Source organism: Aethalodelphis obliquidens, unplaced genomic scaffold (assembly GCF_003676395.1).
Source record: "Aethalodelphis obliquidens isolate GAN/ISIS:26980383/991018 unplaced genomic scaffold, ASM367639v1 scaffold12, whole genome shotgun sequence".
In the NCBI taxonomy this organism is placed as follows: domain Eukaryota; kingdom Metazoa; phylum Chordata; class Mammalia; order Artiodactyla; family Delphinidae; genus Aethalodelphis; species Aethalodelphis obliquidens.
In genome coordinates, this window is record NW_020837956.1 from 21,895,029 (window position 1) to 21,922,709 (window position 27,681).

At 40.4% G+C, this 27,681-nt stretch overlaps 1 protein-coding gene across 4 annotated transcripts in view; it reads right to left on the reverse strand.

Annotated features, from left to right (window-relative positions):
* Positions 1-27,681, reverse strand: part of BABAM2 (BRISC and BRCA1 A complex member 2) — a 443,349-nt gene that overhangs the window by 189,266 nt on the left and 226,402 nt on the right. For all 4 annotated transcript variants that reach the window (XM_027113518.1, XM_027113517.1, XM_027113519.1 and 1 more), the window contains one exon: positions 16,116-16,225. In XM_027113518.1, coding sequence (XP_026969319.1) covers positions 16,116-16,225 — 110 coding nt within the window. The remainder of the gene's footprint in view (positions 1-16,115; positions 16,226-27,681) is intronic.

The following is a 27,681-nucleotide window of genomic DNA, read 5'->3' on the forward strand; positions in this document are numbered from 1 at the left end:
TAATCTGCAAAGAGTTAGGAACATAGAGGCTTGAAACAGGGCTGGGAGGAAGGGTGAGGAGATAAATGTGAGAAACACCATCGAGGCAACATCAAGTGGCAGTTTAGATACAGGAAACAATGGCAGGAGGAAGGTCAGAAATAGGTTTCATGGCTGTGCTCAGTAGAAGGACAGTTAAGTCATTAATGAAAATAAGAACATAGGAGAAGAGGAGATTTTGAGGAAGGGGAGATGGGCAATGTTAGATGATAATTTGCACTTTAGATATTAAATCTGAAGCTTCCATGATTGTTTCAGCATGAGATAGTATAGAAGGCAATTAACAATGAAGAAATGAAATCTAGAACAAGGATCCTTAAATGAAGTTTATAAATTGGCTTCAGGGGCAGGTGTGTTACTTTCAGAACTTTATTTGAACTTTCTGTGTCTGTACGTTTTTCTGGGGTAAAGTCCGTGACTCTCCAAGATTGTCAGCGAGGTTGGTGTCAATCTGCTATTCCTTTACACATAATGTGTCAATTTCAGATACTTTTCCTCTTTGCTGTTCAGATGATGTATCTAGGTGTCAATTTCTTTTTATTTAGCCTGTTTGAGATTCCTTGTACTTCTTCTATTTGGTGCCTTCCATCAGTTCTGGAACATTCTAGACTATTTTCTCTTCCGCTTTCTTATTTCTCTGTTCCCGCCTATAACGCAGCTTAATGTTTTCATGAACTACCCACTCTTTATCTCAGACCTTTCACTGAGGAATATTTTCCTACTTGTGAATAAATATAAATGAACACTGACTGCATGTAATGATCAGTGCTCAGAGCTTCGCTGTTGAGATGTACTGTTAAATTGAAAATCATAAGGTTCTCGTCTTCATTACAGAAAAAAACTCTGCACAAAATCCTTGAGATGTTTAGTAGAAAGGTGCTAGGCCTCAGCTTTTAAATGAGGACACATTATATCTTACAGCTTTAAGCTAATCATTATGCTATAGAGAGAACAGCATTTGAAAGAAACAAGACACAGAACTGCCCAAAGACACAAAATAAATCTAACACAGAGCTTAGGGGTCCAACAAGTTTAAGAAACATGTACCAGGGAGATTTAAGGTATCACAGACTTATATACATCTTCTTTCTAAATGTCTATTGTCTGCCTAAAAAGAAAGCTAGATAAAAACATTAATCTATCACTAACTTAGGCAGCTGGGGGGACAGGAGTTCTGCGCCAGAATGTTTCCAAAAATATGGTATTTGGGGACTGATCGATTTTTTTCCCTGAACTAAATTCCATTCTGGTCTTTTTTATAATGTTTCCAAGTGCAGGCTGAGCTCTTGATCTTTTGGGAGGCACAGGCAAGACAAAAGGCCAAACTCACTAATGAAAACTTGCTGAACTTACTCTTCAGAATTCCATTCTAAGTCACGAAGAACCCTTCTGGCCCTGCTCCCGGACTAGTAAAATGAACATCTCAAGTCCCTAGAGACTAAGATAGCTCACTCCACTAAAACCAAATACACATCTCTCCTGACAGCTGGTTGTCTTAGCATACTCTGGACTATATATTTATCAAAGAGAAAAAAAAACCCACTCCAGGAGCACAATATTTATTATAGGATTATCTCAGTGACTCAAGCAAACGTAAGTAAGGCTAAATTAAACCATGTTTACTATGATGTTCTATTACTTAAATCCTGACACAAAATCATCCCAAGAGATCTGGGGTCTCATTTCTTGAGACAGTTGATACAGCTTTAAAAATAAAAGGCAAGATTTACTTTTCTTTTAAATCTACCTGTGTTTAGTTGCACAATTTCTTTAATTATTCTAAAAAATCTTTTGAGCATCTAAAATGAAAATTCCCCATCCTGTTAAGATGTTGTGGGAGGGGGAAGGGTGAGCTGTGACAAAGCGAGAGAGCGGCATGGACATATATCCACTACCAAACGTAAGGTAGACAGCTAGTGGGAAGCAGCCGCGTAGCACAGGGAGATCAGCTCGGTGCTTTGTGACCGCCTGGAGGGGTGGGATAGGGAGGGTGGGAGGGAGGGAGACGCAAGAGGGAAGAGATACGGGAACGTATGTATATGTATAACTGATTCACTTTGGTATAAAGCAGAAACTAACACACCACTGTAACGCAATTATACCCCAATAAAGATGTTAAAAAAAAAAAAAGATGTTGCATTCAGTATCAAATTTAAATAAAATCACAAAATATTGAATTTGCTCATTGCTTTAAAAAAACTTATTTTATCTGATTTATCTGAATTTAATATCCATAATCTCATGAAATCTCACCCATAATTCTAAGTATTACTTTAATATGCAGTTCTCCCCACCCCCTTTCTCTAGGCCCTTTAGTCAAATTTCCGCTTATCCCAGGCTCTGTGGATTACAGGCTATCCAAATGTTCCAAGTGGCCATGTCTGTGGCCAGACACACTGTGGCGTAAAGGCAGGGAAGGAGAGGCTGGAAAGGCCACAGCAGGAGTCGACGACAGGTCACATTAGATCAGAAGCATGTGTACCACTTCCAGGATTCAGCTGATAAGCCGCTCCTACAAAATAAAGCTCCACCTCTCAGAAACAAGGCCAGGGTTCACAGGGAAACAAGCCTCCTGGCTCGCCACAAAGCACAGCAACAAGAAACAACAATGGAAACCACTTGCCTTTGCAGGCACAGGGATCCAACAGGACCAAAGCTTTCTGCCCCACCAGGGAGTCCAACATGTGGCGACTGTGGCTGATCTCACGTGGGACCCGAGGGCAGGGCCAGCTTGGCAGGAGGTGGGCTGTGGCTCACCAACCCTCAATTGCTGGAAAAAGAAGCCCGCCCTTATAGAGTTTAGAGTCCAGGGAAACAGGATGATAATAGAGGCACAAACACAGGAGGGGAGAGTGCAGTCATGCTGGAGAGGCAGGTGGTGGTGGGCAGAAAAGTTCCACGGAGAAGGTGGCGATGGAGAAGAATAAAGAGGACAGACCCTATAGGAGAGGAAAATAAATTCAATGTTCTAGTATAAGAAGCAGTCCAAGCAAAGATACAACAATGAAAAAAGTACAAAGGGTGTTCACAGGAAATCACACACAAAAAACCAGCTTGGCTGAACAACAGGAAACATATAGAAGCCAGATCAGGGTGGAAAGGCAAGCTGGGACTAAAACAGAGAATACTTTGGATGGTGAGAGAGCTGTGTTGGTAACGGGGAGACACTGATGGTGTGGAGCAAAGAAAAAACACTACAGGACCGGAACTTACTTCAAGAAGATAGTGAGAGTTTTGTGCAAAATAAACTGAAATTGGAGGAAAAGTTACAAGGCCATCAGGAGACATGGCAATTGAAGGACTGAAGTGAAATGACAGGAGGAATGACAAAAGTAGAGACATTGTGGAGACAGGGTTTCTAGTATAAAACAGCGGGCTGGCTATTGCCCTTGAGATGCAGCACCTGGGCACCGAAGACCATGCGAGTGCTGTGAACAGAAAGAAGGCCGTGAAGCAGAAAACACTCATCTAGTGGAGGAACGATGAGTCTGAATCTGAGGTGTCAACTGAACGCACAAAAGGATGTATCTATCAAGTGGCTAGAAAAGCAGATCTGTAAACAGGGAGAAAAGCTGGGATTAGAAATAGGGATTTGAGGGTCATCCACAAAGAGGCGAGGCCATGAAAGAGGCCTAGGGGTGGAATCAGGGAAACATAATTTAGTATAATTTAATGGGTTGGAAAAGGAAGTAAAGGCAGTGAAGGATGCTAGGAAGGGTCTAAGAATTCCAGGTTTTAGAGGGAAAAAGATGTATTATAAAACTCATGCTAGACTATTCACAACAGCCAAGACATGGAAACAACCTAAATGTTCATCGACAGATGAATGGATAAAGAAATTGTCGTACATATATACAATGGAATACTACTCAGCAATAAAAAGGAATGAAATAAGGCCATTTGCAGCAACATGGATGGACCTAGAGATTATCATACTAAGTGAAGTAAGTCAGAAGGAGAAAGACAAATACCATATGATATCACTTATATGTGGAATCTAGAATATGACACAAATGAACCTATCTACAAAACAGAAACAGACTCACGGACATAGAGAACAGACTTGTGGTTGCCAAGGGGGAGGGGGTTGGGGGAGGGATGGAGTGGGAGGTTGGGGGTTAGCAGATGTGAGCTTTTATATACAGAATGGATAAACAACAAGGACCTACTGTATAGCACAGGAAACTATATTCAATATCCTATGATAAACCATAATGGAAAATAATATAAAAAAAGAATGTGTATATATGTATAACTGAGTCACTTTGCTGTACAGCAGAAATTAACACAACATTGTAAATCAACTATACTTCAATTAAAAAAAAACCTCATGCTAGGAATATTATCATGAAGATCAGATGGGATGCTAAATCTTAAAGCAATTTGAACATTTCAAAGCACAAAACAAATACATTTTTATTGTTACAGTATTACATGTTTAATCTCTAGAAAAGCCACACTGCATTGGAAGTGCCACACTTCCAAAGTTTTCCAAAGTCCCCTCCTCACAAATTGATTGGAAATGTGATCTCCTCCTCTTCCCTTGAAGTCTTTCAGTAGTTAATGTCTTTTCTTAGGTGTTTATACAACTCAAGAAGCACTAACTGAACATCAACCATGAGTCACACACTACAGTAGGCACTTTCATATATATCCCACCTTGGAGTGGATGAAACTGCAGCCTAAGATGTATCCCCCTTTACAGAAGATGAAATGAGGTTCAAAAAGGTTAAGTATCTTTGAGCAAGACTGCCAGCTCGCAAGTGGAGGAGCAGAGGGCTTCTAATGCCAAATCTAATCGTGCTTTTTCTATATACAAGTTGGAACGTGTCATATTTGTTCTTACCTCCCTTACTGATTATAAGCAAACTAAGGGCATAAGCCATATCTCATTTTGAAGCATCTAGCAAAGGGCCTTACACTTGGTCACTTTTCACTGCATTTTTTTGCCTGAAAGAATGAATGCATGGATATTTGCAGGCGCACAGGCCTCGCTAATGGTGTCTGTGGGCTGGTAAGCTTTGAGTATTTATTTCCAAGGCGGGGCTGGAACTCAACAACACAAAGTTCTAAAAACAAATTCTGTACTTGTGAAAGATGCCACCTGGTGCGCCTCAGGGGCTGAAGTCCTCTTTTTATGCACAGAGTGGGAACAGCACAGGGAGTGACGAGTTGGTTTTCTTCAAACTACTCCCACAAACCAGCTCAAGCCAAGGAAAGGGCCCACACCTTTTGGGGAAGAGAACTGTGCATTCTCTGCTGCCCATTTAACCTCCAGTGTCACCACCAGAACTGCCAGCAGTCTGGGGAGGAGGGGAAGGTAGAGCAGGTTTAGTGCCAGCTCTGATGACGTTATCCTACGATTCCAGCTTTTATGCCAGGAAAAAAAGCCAACTGGTTTGGAATCTAGTTCCCCCCCTCACTCCTATTATTCAACCAAAATTTAATTTTCATAACTTACCACTAGCTTTTTTTGCATACTTTACCACTAACTTTTTTTAATTTAATGAACAGTCCTTTGTGTCTAATTCAACTGACTGGTTTTGGTTCCTTGGAAAACAAATGTATGGACCCTGAAATATGTGCATTTCATAAATGTCCCTTGTTGGAGAAGAACACGAAGTTCTCAGCAGCGTTTACTTTGCAAGCCATGTACGCACACAGTGGGAGACCAGGAAACTACACGCATCTAAATGCTATAAAGGCGACCAGTCAGTCATGCTTTCCAGCGCTGCCAGAAACACCAGACAAAAATTCCAGGACAGACTTCTGAAGTGAGATTGCATCGCAGAGCTCCATAAATTATAATACACTTGGGAGTTTTCTACCCAATGTCTCTGACAGATGTTCCCTTTTGTGGCAGTCTCTAATTTGGGGGCAGTTGGTATCCATGTCCCTAGAAATCTTTAGGGTACAGTAAATGATCCCCTTCCTCACATCTGATGACAAGACCCCAAAGCAGCCTTCTCCTATGTCTGAGACTAGTTAACGTGAGCACTTGCCTGCTGCACAGACAAGCCAGGGCAGAGATGTATCAGCCAGACTGACGTGGGGTATCTCCCGAGCTCAAGATATCCTTCCACGCCCATGGAGAGGCTTTTCTTGACAATTTTTACCTAATGTGGATCAGGCTATTGGTCTCCTGGGCCTCTGCCTGTCAAATACACTGCATGGGACTTGGAACTTCCTAGAAAGAGCCACAGCAGAAGCCAAAGAGAGTACAAGCCTCGGCTAGGGCAAGCTTCTGGCATCAGCTTCGGGCGGGCCCACATGGGATGCTTTTCCCATGACTCCTGAAAGAACTCTCCAAGTCTGACTCTATAATCAATGCCTCGATAGTTAAAAGTTGACAGGATAGCATGAAACACAGAAAACAAATGAGAGCTTAACATAATATCAAAGATAGTACCAACCTCTCTTCACTCAGTTCCTAGAGTCTATCCTATGACCTTGGCCTTAATGAAATGACATTACTTCTTTTCTATGCTCTGAACTCTGCAAGAGTTAACCAAAGATATTAATAACTTTAGCAACTAGGTAAGCCCTTAGAAGGTCATGCCACAATTTGGCCACTTTCCATTTTCACCTTTCTCTAAAACCTCGTTTTTACAACTTCTACTGAAGGGCATAACTTTTGTTCGTTTTTCTTTGGTATTACAAGTGCAGCTCTACTAAGTGAACTTGTATCAACCAGGAAAACTGTACAACTTCTCAGTGCAGCATCTTCACATTTTCTTGTGAGAATTACTTACTGACCTAGAACCCTGACAATTATTGACTATTATTTGCTATTATTTACTGTGTACTGCATTCGTAAAAGCATTAAATGAAAAGACGTGTTCCTTGCCCTTGAGTTGCTTCATAGTTAAAAGATGAAAAAAAAAAAAAAAACGCACACCACTAACTAAATCTATGGTGGGCAGAGTATAAGAGTGATATACATTCAGTGTTATAAGAACTCAGGGGAAGGCTAGACTAATTGTGCTCAGGGAAAATGGGTGGTAGATGGCGTTTGATTAAGGCCTTAGAAAATGTATAATATTTCAATGCAAAGACGGCATTAGAGAAGGGATTTTACATGGAGGTAACAGCTTTAGCAAAGGCATGGAGGCAAGAGAATACATGTGAATTAAGAAAACGTCAAGCGAAGCACAGGCTACAGAAGGGGAAATGACTGGAAACTGATCTGGAAGAGTAAGCTCTGGCCAGTTCTTAACATAAAAAGAGGGGGGTAAATGTAGAAAGTTAGATTTTAGAAATAGGAAATCGCTTTTAAAATATTCCCTTCACCAACAATTTTCCCCCTCATATCTTTGACTTTTAGAGTGAGAAGTATTTTATTAGCAAGTTCACGTGCAAAGTAGGTGCGATCACTTCAAAGAACAGTAGCGTGGACGCTGGCAACACTGCTTTCCTCAGCTGCCAAGTTCTCGGCTGCAGCCTAACTGATACGTTCTTATCACCCACATCTTGTGATGTTTTATTGATAACTCTTTTTTGTCATCACCAAAATACCTTCTTAATTTCGCTCATTATGTACGTACTGAGTGGCTACTCCAGACCTAGTATTCACTCACTTGTTTACTCATCCTCTCCTTTTCTGCCCCGACTTGTCCTACTAACCACTAACCCACTCACTCAGTCCCTCACTCTTCTCCTGTAAACTATATCAGTGATAATAACATTAATAGCTACCCCTTGCTATAGTGCCAGGCACTGCAGTTAATGCTTTATGAACAGTATTTAATAGAATGCTCAAAACAACACTATGAAATAGGTATTATTACCCCTATTTTACAGATGAGGAAACAAGTTCAAAGATGTTACCTATTTTGCCAGCTGCTAAGTGACAGAACCCAGGTTTAAACCAGATATGCTTAACCCTGGAACCCTTGCCTGTTACCACTTCACTGTACTGCCTTCAACACCCTTTGGCCTCTTACTGCTATGGGTCAGTATTTTCAGTTATAAATGAAGACATTCATTGAGCGCCTGTTACTGCAAGATCCTGTTCTAGGTGCTGTCATGTATATAAATAGAGGAGAGAATGCCTGTGGGTTATTAATGCTCATAATCTTCCATATTTGAGGATAAACAGCCATGTCTTTTATCAGCATGTAAGACGGTATGTCCATGATTCATAAATTAGCGCAACTAAGGACAGAGGGGGTGAAAATAGCTTAGTACATGAATGTGGATGGTGACCACATCTCAGACAGAAATCAGCCAACCCTGACTAAATGACTTACAGAGAATTTTAATAATACATTTCAATTGGTCTGTAAAAACTCTCTCTGCTGATGAAAAATCTGTCCTGTCAAAAGTTCCCAACCAAATCTGCTTACAATCCATTTTCGATGAACCTCAACTTCCTTTGAAGTAGAATAAGCTAGTAAAGCATTTTAGCCAACAATAAGCACGTTGCAAGGCTAGTCCTTATAAGATTCATTACTGATGAATAAAGTTATTGAGGTAAAACACAAACGTGATATTAAACTACTTGTACCACAGGGCCTTCAAGATGGCAGAGGACTAAGACATGGAGATCACCTTCCTCCCCACAAATAGATCAGAAATACATCTACATGTGGAACAGCTCCTACAGAACACCTACTGAACGCTGGCAGAAGACCTCACACCTCCCAAAGGCAAGAAACTCCCCAAGTACCTAGGGAGGGCAAAAGAAAACAGAAAAATTAGAGACAAAAGCATAGGGACGGGACCTGCCCCTCTGGGAGGGAGCTGTGAAGGAGGAAAGGTTTCCACACACCAGGAAGGTCCTTCGCGGGCTGAGACTGCGGGTGGCAGAGGGGGGAGCTTCGGAGCCACAGAGGAAAGTGCAGCAACAGGCGTGCAGAGGGCAAAGCAGAGAGATTCCCCCACAGAGGAGCAGTGCCGACCAGCACTCACCAGCCCGAGAGGCTTCTCTGCTCACCCGCCGGGGCGGGCGGGGGCTGGGAGCTGAGGCTCGGGCTTCAGAGGTCAGATCCCAGGGAGAGAACTGGGGTTGGTTGGCTGTGTGAACACAGCCTGAAGGGGGCTGGTGTGCCACAGCTAGCGGGAGGGAGTCTGGGAAAAAGTTTGGAACTACCTAAGAGGCAAGAGACAATTGTTTCAGGGTGCGTGAGGAGAGGGGATTCCGAGCACTGCCTAAACGAGCTGCAGCGACGGGCGTGAGCCGTGTCTATCAGTGTAGACACCAGAGACGGGCATGAAACACTAAGGCTGCTGCTGCAGCCACCAAGAATCCTGTGTGCAAGCACAGGTCACTATCCACACTTCCCCTCCCAGGAGCCTGTGCAGCCCACCACTGCCAGGGTCCCGTGATCCAGGGACAACTTTCCCGGGAGAACACACGGTGTGCCTCAGGCTGGTGCAACATCACACTGGCCTCTGCCGCCACAGGCTCACCCCGCATTCCGTACCCCTCCCTCTCCCTGGCCTGAGTGAGCCAGAGTCCCCTATTCAGCCGCCCCTTAACCCCCTCCTGTCTGGGCGAAGAACAGATGCCAGAGGTTGACCTACATGCAGAGGCGGGGCCATATCCAAGGCTGAACCCCAGGAGCTGTGCGAACAAAGAAGAGAAAGGGAAATTTCTCCCAGCAGCCTCAGAAGCAAGGGATTAAGTCTCCACAATCAGCTGGGTGTACCCTGCAACTGTAGAATACCTGAATAGATAACAAATCATCCCAAAACTGAGGCGGTGAACTTTGGGAGCAACTGTAGACTTGGGGTTTGCTGTGTGCAACTGACTAGTTTCTGATTCTTATGTTTATCTCGGTATAGTTCTTAGCACTTGTTATCATTGGTGGATCTGTTTATTGGTTTGGTTGCTCTCTTCCTTTTTTTTCTTACTTAAAAAAATTTTGTAATAATATTTCTTCATTTTTTATTTTAATTATTACTTTATTTTATTTATTTATTTTTCTTTCTTTCTTTTTTTCCTCCCTTTTCTTCTCAGCCATGTGACGAACAGGGTCTTGGCACTCCGGCCGGGTGTCAGGCCTGAGACTCTGAGGTGGGAGAGCCGAGTTCAGGACATTGGGCCACCAGAGACCTCCCGGCCCCATGTAATATAAAGCAGTGAGAACTCTCACAGAGACCTCCGTCTCAACACTAAGAACCAGCGCCACTCAACGACCAACAAGCTCCAGTGCTGGTCACCCCATGCCAAACAACTAGCAAGACAGGAATACAACCCCACCCATTAGCAGAGAGGCTGCCTAAAATCATAATACGTTCACAAACGCCCCAAAACACACTACCAGACGCAGTCCTGCCCACCAGAAAGACAAGATCCAGCCTCATCCACCAGAACACAGGCACCAGTCCCCTCCACCAGGAAGCCTACACAACCCACTGACACAACCTCACCCATTGGGGGCAGACACCAAAACAACAGGAACTACGAACCTGCAGCCTGTGAAAAGAAGACCCTAAACACAGTAAGTTAAGCAAAATGAGAAGACAGAGAAACACACAGCAGATGAAGAAGCAAAGTAAACACCCACCAGACCAAACAAATGAAGAGGAAATAGGCAGTCTACCTGAAAAAATATTCAGAGTAATGAGAGTAAAGATGATCGAGAAGCTTGGAAATAGAATGGAGAAATTACAAGAAACGTTTAAAAAGGACCTAGAAGAACTAAAGAGCAAACAAACAATGATGAACAACAAAACAAATGAAATTAAAAATTCTCTAGAAGGAATCAATAGCAGAATAACTGAGGCAAAGAACGGATAAGTGACCAGGAAGATAAAATAGTGGAAATAACTACCACATAGCAGAATAAAGAAAATAGAATGAAAAGAACTGAGGACAGTCCCAGAGACCTCTGGGACAACATTAAACGCACCAAGAGTTGAATTATAGGGGTTCCAGAAGAAGAAGAAGAGAAAAAGAGAGGGACTAAGAAAGTATTTGAAGAGATTATAGTTGAAGACTTCCCTAATATGGGAAAGGAAATAGTCAATCAAGTATGGAAGCACAGAGAGTCCCATACAGGATAAATCCAAGGAGAAACACGCCAAGACACATATTAATCAAGCTATCAAAAATTAAATGCAAAGAAAAAATATTAAAAGCAGCAAGGGAAAAACAACAATTAACATACAAGGGAATCCCCATAAGGTTAACAGCTGATCTTTCAGCAGGAACTCTGCAAGCCAGAAGGGAGTAGCAGGACCTATTGAAAGTGATGAAAGGGAAAAACCTACAACCAAGATGACTCTACCCAGCAAGGATCTCATTCAGATTAAACAGAGAAATTAAAACCTTTACAGACAAGCAAAAGTGAAGAGAATTCAGCACCACCAGACCAGCTTTACAACAAATGCTAAAGGAACTTCTCTAGGCAGGAAACACAATAGAAGGAAAAGACTTACAATAACAAACTCAAAACAATTAAGAAAATGGTAATAGGAATATACATATCGATAATTACCTTAAATGTAAATGGATTAAATGCTCCCACCAAAAGACACAAACTGGCTTAATGGATACAAAAACAAGACCTGTATATATGCTGTCCACAGGAGACCCACTTCAGACCTAGGGACACATACAGACTGAAAGCGAGGGGATGGAAAAAGATATTCCATGTAAATGGAAATCAAAAGAAAGCTGGAGTAGCAATTCTCATATCAGACAAAATAGACTTTAAAATAAAGACTATTACAAGAGACAAAGAAGGACACTACATAATGATCAAGGGATCAATCCAAGAAGAAGATATAAAAATAGTAAATATTTATGTACCCAACATAGGGCACCTCAATACATAAGGCAAATGATAACAGCCATAAAAGGGGAAATCAACAGTAACACAATAACAGTAGGGGATTTTAACACCCCACTTTCACCAATGGACTGATCATCCGAAATGAAAATAAGGAAACACAAGCTTTAAATGATACGTTAAACAAGATGGACTTAATTGATATTGATAGGACATTCCATCCAAAAAAAACAGAATACACTTGCTTCTCAAGTGCTCATGGAACATCTGCCATGATAGACCATATCTTCGGTCACAAATAAAGCCTTGGTAAATTTAAAAAAACTGAAACCATATCAAGTATCTTTTCTTACCACAACACTATGAGACTAAATATCAATTACAGGAAAAAAACTGTAAAAAATACAAACACATGGAGGCTAAACAATACACTACTAAATAACCAAGAGATCACTGAAGAAATCAAAGAGCAAATCAAAAAATACCTAGAAACAAATGACAATGAAAACATGATGACCCAAAACCTATGGGATGCAGTGAAAGCAGTTCTAAGAGGAAAGTGTATAGCAATAAAATCCTACCTCAAGACACAAGAAAAATCTCCAACAACCCAACCCTACACCTAAAGCAATTAGAGGAAGAAGAACAAAAAAACCCCAAAGTTAGCAGAAGGAAAGAAATCATAAAGAACAGATCAGAAATAAATGAAAAAGAAATGAAGGAAACGATAGCAAAGATCAGTAAAACTGAACGCTGGTTCTTTGAGAAGATAAACAAAATTGATAAAACATTAGCCAGACTCATCAAGAAAAAAAGGGAGAAGACTCAAATCAACAGAATGAGAAGTGAAAAAGGAGAAGTAACAACTGACACTGCAGAAATACAAAGGATCATGAGAGATTACTACAAGCAGCTATAAACCAATAAAATGGACAACCTGGAAGAAATGGACAAATTCTTAGAAAAGCACAACCTTCCAAGACTGAACCAGGAAGAAACAGAAAATATGAACTGACCAATCACAAGCATTGAAATTGACACTGTGATTAAAAATCTTCCAACCAACAAAAGCCCAGGACGAGATGGCTTCACGGGCTAATTCTATCAAAGATCTAGAGAACTAACACCTATCCTTCTCAAACTCTTCCAAAATATAGCAGATGGAGGAACACTCCCAAACTCATTCTACGAGGCCACCATCACCCTGATACCAAAACCAGACAAAATGTCACAAAAAAAGAAAACTGCAGGCCAATATCACTGATGAACATAGATGCAAACATCCTCAACAATATACTAGCAAATGGAATCCAACAGCACATTAAAAGGGTCATACACCATGATCAAGTGGGGTTTATCCCAGGAATGCAATGATTCTTCAATATAGGCAAATCAATCAATGTGATACACCATATTAACAAATTGAAGGATAAAAACCATAAGATAATTCAACACCCATTTATGATAAAAACCCTCCTGAAAGTAGGCATAGAGGGAACTTACCTCAACATAATTAAGGCTATATATATGACAAACCCACAGCCAACGTCGTTCTCAATGGTGAAAAACTGAAACAATTTCCACTAAGATCAGGAACAAGCCAAGGTTGCCCACTCTCACCGCTCTTATTCAACATAGTTTTGGAAGATTTAGCCACAGCAATCAGAGAAGAAAAAGAAATAAAAGGGATCCAAATCAGAAAAGAAGAAGTAAAACTGTCACTGTTTGCAGATGACATGATACTATACATAGAGAATCCTAAAGATGCTACCAGAAAACTACTAGAGCTAATCAATGCTTTTGGTAAAGTAGCAGGATAGAAAATTAATGCACAGAAATCTCTGGCATTCCTATACACTAATGATGAAAAATCTGAAAGAGAAATTAAGGAAACACTCCCATTTACCTCTGCAACAAAAAGAATAAAATACCTAGGAATAAACTTACCTAAGGAGACAAAAGACCTGTATGCAGAAAACTATAAGACACTGATGAAAGAAATGAAACATAATACAAACAGATGGCGAGATATACCATGTTCTTGGATTGGAGGAATCAACACTGTGAGAATGACTACACTACTCAAAGCAATATACTGATTCAATGCAATCTCTATCAAACTGTCAATGGCATTTTTCACAGAAGTAGAACAAAAAATTGCAAGATTTGTATGGAAACACAAAAGATCCCAAATAGCCAAAGCAATCTTGAGAAAGAAAAACGGAGCTGGAGGAATCAGGCTCCCTGACTTCAGACTATACTACAAAGCTACAGTGCTCAAGACCGTATGGTACTGGCACAAAAACAGAAACACAGATCAATGGAACAGGATCGAAAGTCCAGAGTTACACACATATGGTCACCTTATCTTTGATAAAGGAGGTAAGAATATACAATGGAGAAAAGACAGCCTCTTCAATAAGTGGTGCTGGGAAAACTGGACAGCTACATGTAAAAGAATGAAATTAGAACAGTCCGTAACACCATACACAAAAATAAACTCAAAGTGCATTAAAGACCTAAACGTAAGGCCAGACACTATAAAACTCTTAGAGGAAAACATAGGCAGAACACTCTATGACATAAATCACCGCAAGATCCTTTTTGACCCACCTCCTAGAGAAATGGAAATAAAAATAAATGGGACCTAATGAAACTTAAAAGGTTTTGCACAGCAAAAGATGCCATAAACAAGACGAAAACAAAACCCTCAGAATGGGAGAAAATATTTGCAAATGAAGCAACTGACAAAGGATTAATCTCCAAAATATACAAGCAGCTCATGCAGCTCAATATCAAAAAAACAAACAACCCAATCCAAAAATGGGCAGAAGACCTAAACAGACATTTCTCCAAAAATGATATACAGATTGCCAACAAACACATGAAAGGATGCTCAACATCACTAATCATTAGAGAAATGCGACTCAAAACTGCAATGAGGTATCACCTCACACCAGCCAGAATGGCCAGCATCAAAAAATCTACAAACAATAAATGCTGGAGAGGGTGTGGAGAAGAGGGTCCCCTCTTGCACTGTTGGTGGGAATGTAAATTGGTACAGCCACTACGGAGAACAGTATGGAGGTTCCTTAAGAAACTAAAAATAGAACTACCATATGACCCAGCAATCCCACTACTGGGCATATACCCTGAGAAAACGATAATTCAAAAAGAGTCATGTACCACAATGTTCATTGCAGCTCTATTTACAGTAGCCAGGACATGGAAGCAACCTAAGTGTCCATCCACAGATGAATGGATAAAGAAGATGTGGCACATATATACAATGGAATATTACTCAGCCATAAAAAGAAACAAAATTGAGTTATTTGTAGTGAGGTGGATGGACCTAGAGTCTGTCATACTAAGTGAAATAAGTCAGAAAGGGAAAAACAAATACCGTATGCTAACACATATATATGCAATCCAAAAAAAGAAATAAAAGGTTCTGAAGAACCTAGGAGCAGGACAGGAATGAAGATGCAGATGGAGACAATGGACTTGAGGACACGGGGAGGGGGAAGGGTAAGCTGGGACGAAGTGAGAGAGTGGCATTGACATATATACACTATCAAATGTAAAACAGATAGCTAGTGGGAAGCAGCCACATAGCACAGGGAGATCAGCTCAGTGTTTTGTGACCACCTAGAGGGGTGGGATAGGGAGGGTGGGAGGGAGACGCAAGAGGGAGGGGATATGGGGATATATGTATACATATAGCTGATTCACTTTGTTATACAGCAGAAACTAACACAACATAATTCTAAAGCAATTATACTCCAATAAAGATGTTAAAAAAATAAAATAAAATAAACTACTTGTACCATGTAGCCTTAATGTTGTGTAAAGTTATATAGAACTATTTCAACACAGAAAAATAATTTGAACATGTCATCGTTTTAAGCTATCTGCTTATTCTATTCCCTTCACTAATCTGGATAAGTTAATACTGTCAGGATACTGGTTACATTTTTGCAAACAACTGTAAGCATTACAAATACACAAGAAATTGCATAGGATGTTGTTCAGCAGTCCTCTTTCGGGTAACCATACATACTCAGGGGCATTTGGAAGGAGTCACAATTGTGAATCCAGTCTACCAGGCACAGTATTCACATCACAAACTGCACAACTAAGTCTCATCCAAAGATCACAGTTGCAAATAATAACTGCATTTACTCTGAAATCTAAACTCTGAATAGAATTCATTTTTAAGAAAACAAAAGTCAATAAAGAGAAGTCATTTTAAGAGTTTAAGAGTGGCAAAAGAAGTAGCAAGCATGTTTAACAAGGAGAAGCATCAGGCTACATAACATAAATGACACGGATACTTACTGTTCAATTCGGGGTGACAAGTACAGCTTAGGATACACCTGAGTGGCTTCAGTGTCCTCAAAACTGACAGAAAGGAGGGCCACATCTTCTCCAGGGTCTTCATTCACATCCTTAAACAGTTAGTGAAAAACACAATGCCATCAGTTCCTTCTCTCATGACATCTTTCTGGTGACCAGCTTACAGCCCACTAGCAATGAGACCAGAGGTGTGAGTTACCTGGATTCAAGACGCCACACATCCTTTGCCACCTACCTAATCACTCTTTTAGAGTGATAGCTTTCAAACTTTCTGACCAAAGCCTACCACAGTGAGAAAAAGCCTGCCACCAATTTCACTTGTTCCCACATTCCAAGAGGGGAAAAGTGAATCTGGTGATAACAAAGAATTAGACAAAAACATAGTTAACAAATTACAGTAATCATGCTGCTAGCAAGATATATAATGGCTTATAATTTACATAATACATACAAATGGCTTAAAATTTACTTTTTCTGGGATGAAGATGCATTATAAACATGATTTATATCACTAGACAACAACAAAATCTTAAAATACCCAGTAATTTTATTATATCTACCTTGATAATATAAGTTATTTAAATGGCAAACATTACCAAGAAGCATATCACTGTGAAGTATTCCACTGTACATGCAAATGGCAGGGTGTTAATGTATATATCTGCTTTAGCAAAATGATTATGCATGATTCATATGTGAACCACAAGACATACGTATCTTAAAAGACTAGTTATAAGAATATTATGACAAAAACATTGTTGATCCAGATATGTATCAAGAAACATTGAGAGGTTAACCAAACAACCCACAATAAACTAGACTGGTAATGATAAAGCTAAACTTACTGTAATTTATAATTAAAAAGCAAGAATAGCAACAATCAAATGTCATAACCAACCCAAACCAACATGGATGATACACTGAATTGTCCTGAATTAAAATTGTGGGATTTACAACTATGTGCATGTGCTTTATGATTGCTGCCAAGCCCTGAGTATTTGCCAGGCTGCCAGAAGAAAATACCAAATTAGAATAAATTCTCATTGCATGTTGATTTCAATTTGTGAAGAGCAAATTCTAAAAACCCTTAATAATTTATTTCTGGTTGATAGTGGCTCCAAGTCAAATGCAGGTTTTTTAAAAAACTTAATAGCATTGCGCATCTTTCACCCCGAAGGACCGGTAAGAACTGACCCACATTTCCGAATCAGTTCACAGGTCCTCAGGAGGGCTCAGCAGCCATCCTAGGAGGGTCCCAACCCAGACTTTAAGAATCACTGCCCGTGAGCTGTGAGAATCTCAGATATGAAGTCCTTCCTTTGATCTAAAACTAACCTCAGCCCTGTTTCTCCTGCATCCTAGGAAGCTGGACATCATGCTCACCTGCTCACCTCTAGCATCTTCAGTGTCCTTGCTCTGCCTTCTATTGTGTCTATAGGATGCACAAGTGTGGCAAGTATACATGGGGACAAGGACTGGAAGTCTCTCCCATCTTAAAATACAAAAATTTTAAAAAGAAAGAAACGAATCATGCTGGTCTCTACCTAGTTCCCTGGGTTCTCTCTCTCCTCCCCTGCACAGACTGCTGAAAGAGTGGTCCACACTCCCTGCCTCACTCCCTCCCCTCCTCTTAGCCTCCCCTTAGCCCGCTAGAGTAGCCTTCTGACCCTACTTCTTCCCACAGGCAGCCACTAAACACAGCAAATGCCTCTCGGTCCTTACCTTACTTGATCTCTAAACAGTATTTGACATGGAAATCTCTCTCCTCGGGAAATTCTCTTTCTTGCTTCTAAGAAACTATACTCTCCTGGTCTTCTGTCTCTTGGCCACTTACCCTTCCCTTTTCATTCTCTCTTTTATAACTTCTCAACTGATTTTTCGTTTTACATTACAAAATTTAGCCTTGTTGTAACTAGTCAAATGATACAGAAGTTTTTAAAAGAAAAAGCATTTCCACCCTCACTTTTCAAGGTAACCAATAGTAACCGTTATATGGGCTTAAACAGCTTTTTCTATGATCATAAAAACACACACACACTTGCATATAAATAACTCTTTAACCCTGTGTCTTGTTTTCCCTAATGAAGTCATATTATACACAGGACTCTACCAACTGCTTTCTAAATAGCCACATAATATTCCACGGCATGGATTTATTTTTTATTTAACCATTCCCCTAGCAACAGACATTCAGGTTGTTTGTAGTTCTTAGCTACTTGATCGTGCTACAATAAATATCCTTGTATATATACCCTTTACTAGTGGGATTCATATTTCTTAGGAGATAACTAAAACTCAGCTGTTGGGTCAAAGGTTATAAATATTTTACATTTTAATAGAGTTTAATAGATTGTTTTTCTAAAAATTTTGCAGCAGTTCACATTTGGATCCATGAGTTTGCATCGGTATGAGAGAGAGCCTCTTTCCGTTCATCCTGAGTCACTGGATAACACTGGCTGTTGTCACTCTTTAATTTAATGTTGGCCATCTGATAGCTGGAAATGGTATTTCAGTTTAGACTCAATGAATGAAGCTGGGCAATGTTTTTCACTTGTTTACTGGTCATTTCCATTTCTCCTGTAAATTTTCCCAACAAATCCTTTACCCATTTTGCTTAAAGGTTCTTAGACTTTTTTGTTATTGCTGTGTATTAGATTTACTAACCCTTGTCTATCATGTGTATTATACATATTTTCTCTTTTTGACTTCTGACTTTGTCTGGGGGCTCTTCTGACATCAGAAGAAAATTTAGATTTCTATAGAGTTAAATCTGGTTAATAACTCAGGGGTTGTTTAACCATTTTCCTAGTTTTTCATCTAACATTGTTACAATTTTATTTTTACATGTGGATTTGCAATACACATGTATATCTGGAATATATTTTCAGGTGGTATGACACAGGAAGTACGTACAAGGATGTAAATGTACAGTGCCTGGAACACAGAAACCACTCAATGTCTGCTGAATGGATAAATCAATAAACAATTTAATGTTAATTCCTAACCGTTTTTCTCCACTCCTAGTGATTTTCAGCAACCTGCTTTACAAAAGTTGCTGTCACCAGTGATGTCTGGAAACTAAGTACTGGCTCCTTGCTCCTGTCCTCCCCCCGCACACACCCCCCCCCTCAGATACACCAAGGTCCCTAGAACTAGTGGTTTTAAAAGGAAAGCCAAGATTGGGAGTCTGAGTTTATCTATCACTTTTTGCTCTTTTATAGATGATAAAGAGTCCAACCTTGAATATTCCTTTCTGCAAAGTAAGGATGGAAAATTTTAAAAATACTTATAGTCTCAACAAATAGAAACTATGTAATTATATGACTCTAAAACTCATAAAATATCTAAAATAAGGTTGAAGCTAAGCTTGAAAAAATTCACATTCAGAGGGACAAATTCATTTTATTATTTTTTTATAAATTTATTTACTTTACTTATTTATTTTTGTCTGCATTGGGTCTTCGTTGCTGTGTGTGGGCTTTCTCTAGCTAGAGCGAGAGGGGGCCACTCTTCATTGCAGTGCGTGGGCTTCTTACTGCGGTGGGTTCTCTCGTTGCAGAGCACAGGCCCTAGAGCATGCAGGATTCAGTAGTTGTGGTGCACAGGCTCAGTAGTTGTGGCTTGCGGGCTCTAGAGTGCAGGCTCAGTAGTTGTGGCTCACGGGCTTAGCTGCTCCACGGCATGTGGGATCTTCCCGGATCAGGGCTTGAACCAGTGTCCCCTGCATTGGCAGGCGGATTCTTAACCACTGTGCCATCAGGGAAGTCCCGGGACAAATTCATTTTATAATCTAAGTGTAGAAGTAGTCCCCCTTTCGAGTTAGGCTGGTCATCTTAAGAGAGACAATAAAAAAAGAACTAACATTGAATTGACTTTCAGATACCTTTCTCCAATGACTAAGTTTCCTTGTTAAAGGTCAAGGCTCTGACCTCAAGTCACAAAACTCTGTAAAAACAAAAAAAGCACTGCAAAACTTGGGCCCACTAAAAACCCTTTTAATTAACAGCTTCATTCCATATGCCAATGGATAATTTATAATTATTTCCCTTTCCTGCTTTTTAACTTCTCATTTCACTACTATTTAAGCAAAGAACAGAAATGCTCAGAGACAGTCCTCCAAACAACCGGAATGACCCTGGTTTATATAATCAACGTTTATTATCTGGCATCCTGCAAAAAGTACACGAAACATTACTCTGAATATGAAAATAGTTGTTTCCAGGAGTTCCTTTACGAACTACTTTAATATGATTTATTCCCCTTGGTGTGGCACGTGAGTTTTCCCCGAGTTGGTATTTGATTCCTAATGGATACGTAAGTTTGACTTTGAGAGCTTAAATAAGCCCAAAGAGTTCCAAAAATACAAATCCACACAGAGCTGTTTCCAGTTTCTGCAACTCTAACAGGATTGTACATGTGTTCCTTTCCATCTGGGAAATTATAAAAGAAGCTCTTGTACCATGGCTCTTAGAAGCTAACATTACAGATGATTATTGTAACCACTAATGGCAGCATTTAGAAAACAGGGGGTGGTTACAGTGTAGTAGGGGACATTTAAAAATGTATAAGTATACATTTTCAGGGCTTTCTATCTGCGCCATTTGAAACTGCAACAAGCTAAAATGGGGGAAAGATGCCGAATCTGAAGCTAAAAAAAAAAAAAAATACTGACTCCTACCTTTATAAAAGCATGTCAGGCACTGATATACATAGGGTGAGGCAATAATGGCCATGATATTTTGCTGAAAACTAACTATGGATTTGGCTCGGCACTTGGCTGTAGCACAAAGGGGTTCCTACGGCTTGCAGTGAATAGTCACTAGATGGTGAGTTCCTTGCAGGCTGGGAGTTTTTCCTGTTCATTTTTGTATCCCCTGTGTCTGGAACATAGTAAATATATAGCAAATTGGTTGAAAAAAAACTGAATTAATGCAGGAATGACTGTAAGAATGAGGAAATAACGGAGTAAAACAGAAAATGCTTTTTGCTAGAAAGATTCCCAATATTTATCTCTTTAGTTCCTTAAATCTATGACTACTTAAGATTTTATCAAAGAAAACTCAAAGCTGAACCATAGGTAAGCAAAGGATATACCGACTAATAAAAGTTAACATTCTGCTTAGGTCATAATGGTTTATCTATACACCTATTCTCAGTCGCCGCTCATTGCAAATATCCAAAGGGTGTAGAAAAGACAACAATTAGCCTTGGAAACGAAAGCAAACACAAGTACAATTTATCATTATGTTGTACCTTTCTGATATGCTAATTTTCCAAGTGAGGAAAGCAGCCATTAAACAAGCCCCTATATGTTGAGTGTCAATACAGGAACAAACTATCAATTAACTAATTGGTGACAGACATTAGCTGGACAATATATATTACAAACCACATGCCACATAGGAAGACTAAAAAAGCCACTGTATTTCTCAATTCGAAAAGGCTTACAACAAAGCTATAACCATTACTAGCAAAACCAGTTTGTGGACATAAAGACTATAAGGAAGCTATTATACTGTCTGTCAAAGATAGAGTAAGAACCATTTAGAGTTACATTTAAAATGATATTAAACAAGACCCAGGATTAATCATGATTCCTAGGGCGAGAAATCTAGGTCTGAGTAAGCACCTCATTATACAAAAGCTATGAGCTTTTGAAAAGGTGTAAGCAAATTAAAAATCCCCAAAACAGAAACTTATTTTAAAATATACTAAGTGAGGTTTGTACTTTAGAGGCCCAGTATTTTGCTATTACAGATTCGTCATCAAATTACATAAATTTAGATTTTTCAAAGTCAGGTTTTTTTCAAGTAAGAGAATAAGGCTCTCATGATGCTACCGTTCATTTAACAAACATTTAACAAAGTAAGGAAAATAGATAATATGTTACAAATATTACGGAGAAAAATGAAAGCAGGGGAAGGGGGCAAGGAGTGAGGAGGGAATGGAAGTTTCAAGAGAGTGTTTGTTCCAAGACAGCTTATGGAGACTCAGCAGTGGCCTCCCATTACTTGCGACAGGAGATTTAGGATTAAAAGTCCTCTTGACTCACTGCGCTATATATCAGCATAAGTAGTCCCCGTCAAATGTTGAATTTGTATTCTACTAGCATTAAGACATGACAATGAACATGCTGGGGAACTGAATTAAATCTAAGCAAAAGAAATACGCAAGAACGAGGAAAACGATGTACCTGACAGAAGACCTTGGTCTCACTGCTAAGGGGTCTCTGTCCAATAAAGACACTGGTCATTTTTTTTGAAATCAGGTCATTTCCTCTTCATCAAAGTGCTGGGAAATATACAAGTGCAAGGAAAGGCAGTGTAGTCGGAAAGCAAAATGGATACAAGAGTAAGGAATCAATGGGCGTCGCGTCCTGTCGGGCCCTTTTGCCCTGGGCCCCTCCTTTCCATGCAGCAGGGGTTGCTGCACTGGGGTTGGGGTTCTGAAGGCCTAGTTACTGCTTATCTCACCAAATACTGAGTTCTTGCCTAAAAACTACTTTGATATATTGATATATCTTGTGAAGGTAGCCTTTAAGAGAGTTACGTCTGATTTGGTTTCTCCAAATAGAAATGGGAGTAAAAAGATTCCCTCTGCTTAGTCCAGACAAACTGGGCCACTCCCCATGCATTTTACTAGATCTTGACTAACACTTTTGCACTTGCCACTTCCCTTATCAAAAAGCTCTTTCTCTTGAGGAGGTTGGGAAGGGCAGAATAGGTGAAGGGGATGAAGAGGTACAAACCTCCAGTTATAAAGTAAATAAGCCACAGGGATATAAGATACAGAATAAGGAATATGGTCAATAATATTGTAGTGATCATTTCATAATGTATGCAGATGTCAAGTCACTATGTAGTACACTTGAAGGTAACATAATATTGTATATCAACTACTTCAATTAAAAAATAAAACACAATTTAAAAATGCTCTTTCTCTCCTTTTCTTAATTGGTGTGACTTTAATTTCATTTTTCTTTTTAAAGATTTTTTTTAAGTGTGGTCCATTTTTTAAAGGCTTTATTGAATTTGTTACAATATTGCTTCTGTTTTATGTTTTGGTTTTTTGGCCGTGAGGCATGTGGGATCTTAGCTCCCCGACCAGGGATCGAACCCGCACCCCCTGCATTGGAAGGTGACATCTTAACCACTGGACCGCCAGGGAAGTCCCAGTGACTTTAATTTCTTTAACTCTGATTGTAAATTCACTTGCTCCATTAAGATTCCTTTCAACTGCAGTGTGATCTATGTCTACCGTTGGTAGTTTTTACATGTTGCCTCATGAATTCCCCATGCCGTTTAAGCAGTGTATATTTTAAATTCCAAACAGACTGTGAATTTCTTGAGGGCAGGGTAGAGATCTCCTACTTCCTATTATGTCTAATAACAACAGCTGACATTTATTCAGTGTTTATTCAATAGTCACTTTCCTTAGTGCTTTCTACGCATTATCTCATACAATTGCCATAACAGCCTTATAAGGTAGGTACTATTATTGTACATTTGCAGATGAAGAAACTGAGGCTTGAAAGTGATTAAATGGTGAAAATGAATTTTGAACCCATTTATGCTGACTCAGAACCTGGACTCTTAGCCACGATGCTATACCCACTGGCATGCTCTTGGGCACAAAGAAAAGACTCAGTATCAGTGCTCAAAGAAAGATATAAAAAACTTGGAAACCCACATGCAGAAAAGATAGCAGAGATTTACTAAACACGTACTTGTCCTCCATTTAGTGTCTAAATCCTGTGTGCTCCGAACGACCATGAGCAACTTAAGCAGCCATTTCTTATTCCCTTTTTACCCCAAATAGACTATCCTGCCTGCACCAATGGGTATTCAAAACTAATTGAGGAGTACATGCTTTATGTGTTTTAATGTTTACTTTTAGAAACTGTGGAGCAAGAAATTTAAAATTTTAAGAGTACGAAGACTAAAAGCTATAAAGGTCACCATGCCAAATAAAATGTATTTGTTTGACATCTTCACACAGACTCAGTGAAGGAAAGAGGATGGCTTCCCCAAGAACACTGATGAGGGTTGTGGAGTTCTAAGCCATAACATCAATCTTCCTTCAATTCTGTACGATTAGGCACACTCTATGATTAACTAACTGTACTCAGTGGAAATAGGAAGAGCTGATTGTTGGGTCGGGAAAGGATAACTACGATGTTCTTGAAACAGCCAGCTCTTAGAAGGGGAGTCCAGGATACCAGGAAAGAGCTGCTGTCACCTACCCGTGTTTTCTAAAAGTGATATCTTGAGTTCATTACTATGAGATGTCACGATAAAGTATGGGGTTAGGGTTTTTTTTTTTAATATATCTTACTTATTAGTTTCATAAACAAAAACCATTTCACTGCTCTCATTTATGCAGGAATCTGCTTGTGAAGCTGTACTTAACCTTAATATGTTGGTTATAGCTTCTGTTTATAAAACTAAATTGAAACACATGTTGTGCAAACAACTTCGGGGAAAAAAATTCCTGGCTCTTTTAAAATAATGATGATCAAGATTTCATTGGTCAACTACTGTCCCAACCGTTATTATACCTAACAGACATAGCCTTGAGAACCACCAACTTTCTTTGAATAATCACAGCATTGACTACAAGGTGTGTAAAATGGAGCCTTCTCTCCAGAGGGTTAGAGGTTGTGGTGTGTGTGTGGGGGGGGGGCGGGCGGGGGGTGCAGTACAGCCAGGGTCCTCATTGGAAGCACAGGATGTTTCCTGGCTTCCACCACCTTCTCTACTCACCAATGTTTCTAGAGAAAGAATCTGGAGTGCGGGGTTTCCCCTATTACCCTAACAATGTGTTCTTAATGAGTCTGATAGGAAGCTAAGCTTATTTATATAAGCATCAGTTTTTGGAAGTGTTTTACAAATCAAACTAAACCACATCCTCAGGCATCTGAGTTGTGATTTTATGCACACCTACAGATACAAACCTTGTGCCAGACTGTCATCCAGGAGCCCAACAAAACAAGTTAAAACAATAGTGAGTTTTCTTTAAGCGCATATGGAACAAATACGACACCATTTACCACATCCCCAGTATGGTTCCATAACTTAAGGAAAAGGTAGATAAAGCTTTTATGTAAGTAGTTCATACAGCTCTTTGTAAGGGATAGAAAAAGACATTTGAAAGGGTAGCTGATACAGTGGCTATCTGTGACGCTACCTGCCTGACACCTTCTCTTCTCCTGGGAAGCCCCTCTCTCTTCTAGTCCCCACCCGTAAGTCCCGATCCTTACAGCTCATGGCAGAGATGCCAGTTCCAACCCCCTGAGAACAGCTGATGGGTCCTGGAAGAGCCCAGTCCTTTTGCACAGGCAAAAGAAACTGTCAGTAGCCATATTTCCCATTCATGGAAGAGGCCAGGCTGTAGGGTGAGAGAATAAAGCCTGCACCCTAGAGACACAGAGCTGAGAGAGAAGAGCGTCCCGGGCAGCACTCGCACCGAGTTCCCGTGGTGCTTCGTCCGGCTGCGTCCTGCCCCTACTGTTGTTTGGCTTTTCAACCTTCTCCCAGCTTTGGAAAGCCAGTAAATTGCCCTACGTGCTTTATGCTGGTTTGAAGTGGTTTCCCTTCACTTATAACCAGCATTTTCTCTTGTAAATTGTTAAACTAACTAATATAGATGATAACCACGGCAAATTGAAATTTACAGAACTAAGTGCTAAGAAGAGACTTTTGTTCCTGAGTTATCTGAATACTTGTTACGTGCTGTGGAGTGCCAGGCCCTAATCAGAGCCTAGAAGGGGCTTTTAGGACAGAGGTGAGCAGCACGCCTCCGCACGTGCCAGAAGAAAGCTTTGCTAGAGCATCGGCCGCAGCATCCGGCTCCGGCTGCAGCGAGGCTATTTTCCTGCACTTACTGCTTCTCGCCCTGGTGGACCTGAAACAGCACAGTAAGCCATCCCGGGCCTTGGATGGAAGAGCCTGCACTCCCCGCTCCCTAGCCACCCTAAACCTCACCCAGTGAATGAAAAGGTATTGGAGGTGCCAACGCTAAAGGCGGACAAGCCGCAGCAGCAAGCCGTTTGAACACACACGTTTTGCAAGTTCATCATACAATTTAACAACTGCATAGAAATGGGGATCTTTTAGCTACAGAAATAAAAAATTTTGCTAAGAGTTTGCATGTTTTTATATTTTTTCCACATGACATGCTAAATGTGGGCATTATGGAAAGCAACAGGTTTGCAAGGCTTTGGCAAATGTATATGAAAGTAGCCAAGCACAGAACCAGGCATGAAGAATGTGCCTGGTAAATGTTAAGTTTCATTTCTCTTACTCCTTCCTCCCCGACTCTTGGTCTGACATCATTTCCATTACCATGTTATTCTTTCTACTATTAAAGCTCCACCCTATCCTTTCCATGCTAGGTAGCTTTGAGTTATAGGGTTTAGAGATTCTTCCTGGGTGGTTGTGTGTGTGAGGACAGAAGGGAACGGCACCCTAGAAGTGCATAATACCTTTGCACCTACCCACCCAGCGAATCATTTGGCTCAAACAGTCTGGTGCCCATGGCAACTAGGCAACTGGTTACTTCCACGCTGTTTCAGCCACCTGGTACCGCACCCTCATTAATTGGCGACAGTCACAAGCCACAGGTGTTAAAACAGAGAACGGAGCCTACTAGACACTCTCTCCTTGAAGTAATCAGAGATCTTTCGATTTGCATATTGATGTTATCTGCAGAACCTAAAGGGCAGATAGGAGCTCTGAAAAGAACTAGAGGCTTAGAGCCATATCCCTCTGGAACTGGCTGGAGGAATGATTCCAGAGCAGAAAATGAGCTCTGAGAAGTAAATACTGCATTTCTCTCAGATTCAAAAGTGCACCCTGGCTCTACAGTGGCCTGGCATTCCAGCCCCTCCAAGGTATCCTTCCAGCCTCATTTTCCCACTCTGCCGCTGACACACCCTAACTGCAGCAGCTGTCCGAACTCCATCCTGCCACTCAATCCTAAATGCCTTCTTCCCCAAACCTCCCAATTCTATCTGTTCTTTAACAGATGCCATATCCTCTCACAAGACTTCCTGATCCCGCCCTCTGAGGTAATGGTTTCTCCTCTGAAATCCTACAGGTATTTAGCTACACCCTTCATATGGTAACATTTTATTGTTTCATCTGCATTTTAAAGTTACTTAGATATGTGCTCTTATCATGTATCTGGCTGAGTTCCTTAAAGGGCAGTGTTTCATTCACTGTCGTGCTCCCACTGCCTAGAATGGTGCCTACTACAAAAATAGGTACCCAATAAGTATTTGATGAACAAATGTATGAATATGTGTATGAAAGAATGACCACATATGCTTTCCAGTAATCTGCTGATCCAAAAATGGGTTCCACAAGCAGACATCCCTAGCAGAAACAGCAGAGGTCTATGTACCTTATTAACTTGACTTTCTAATATAAATCAGTAGGTGTAATTTGGGGCAGAATGAGCCATTATCCCTGGGTTCAGGTCATCCCCTAGAATAAGAGGAAAATTCAAGTTCAAACACTTGACTGAGAGAGCAAACCCTATAAGACAA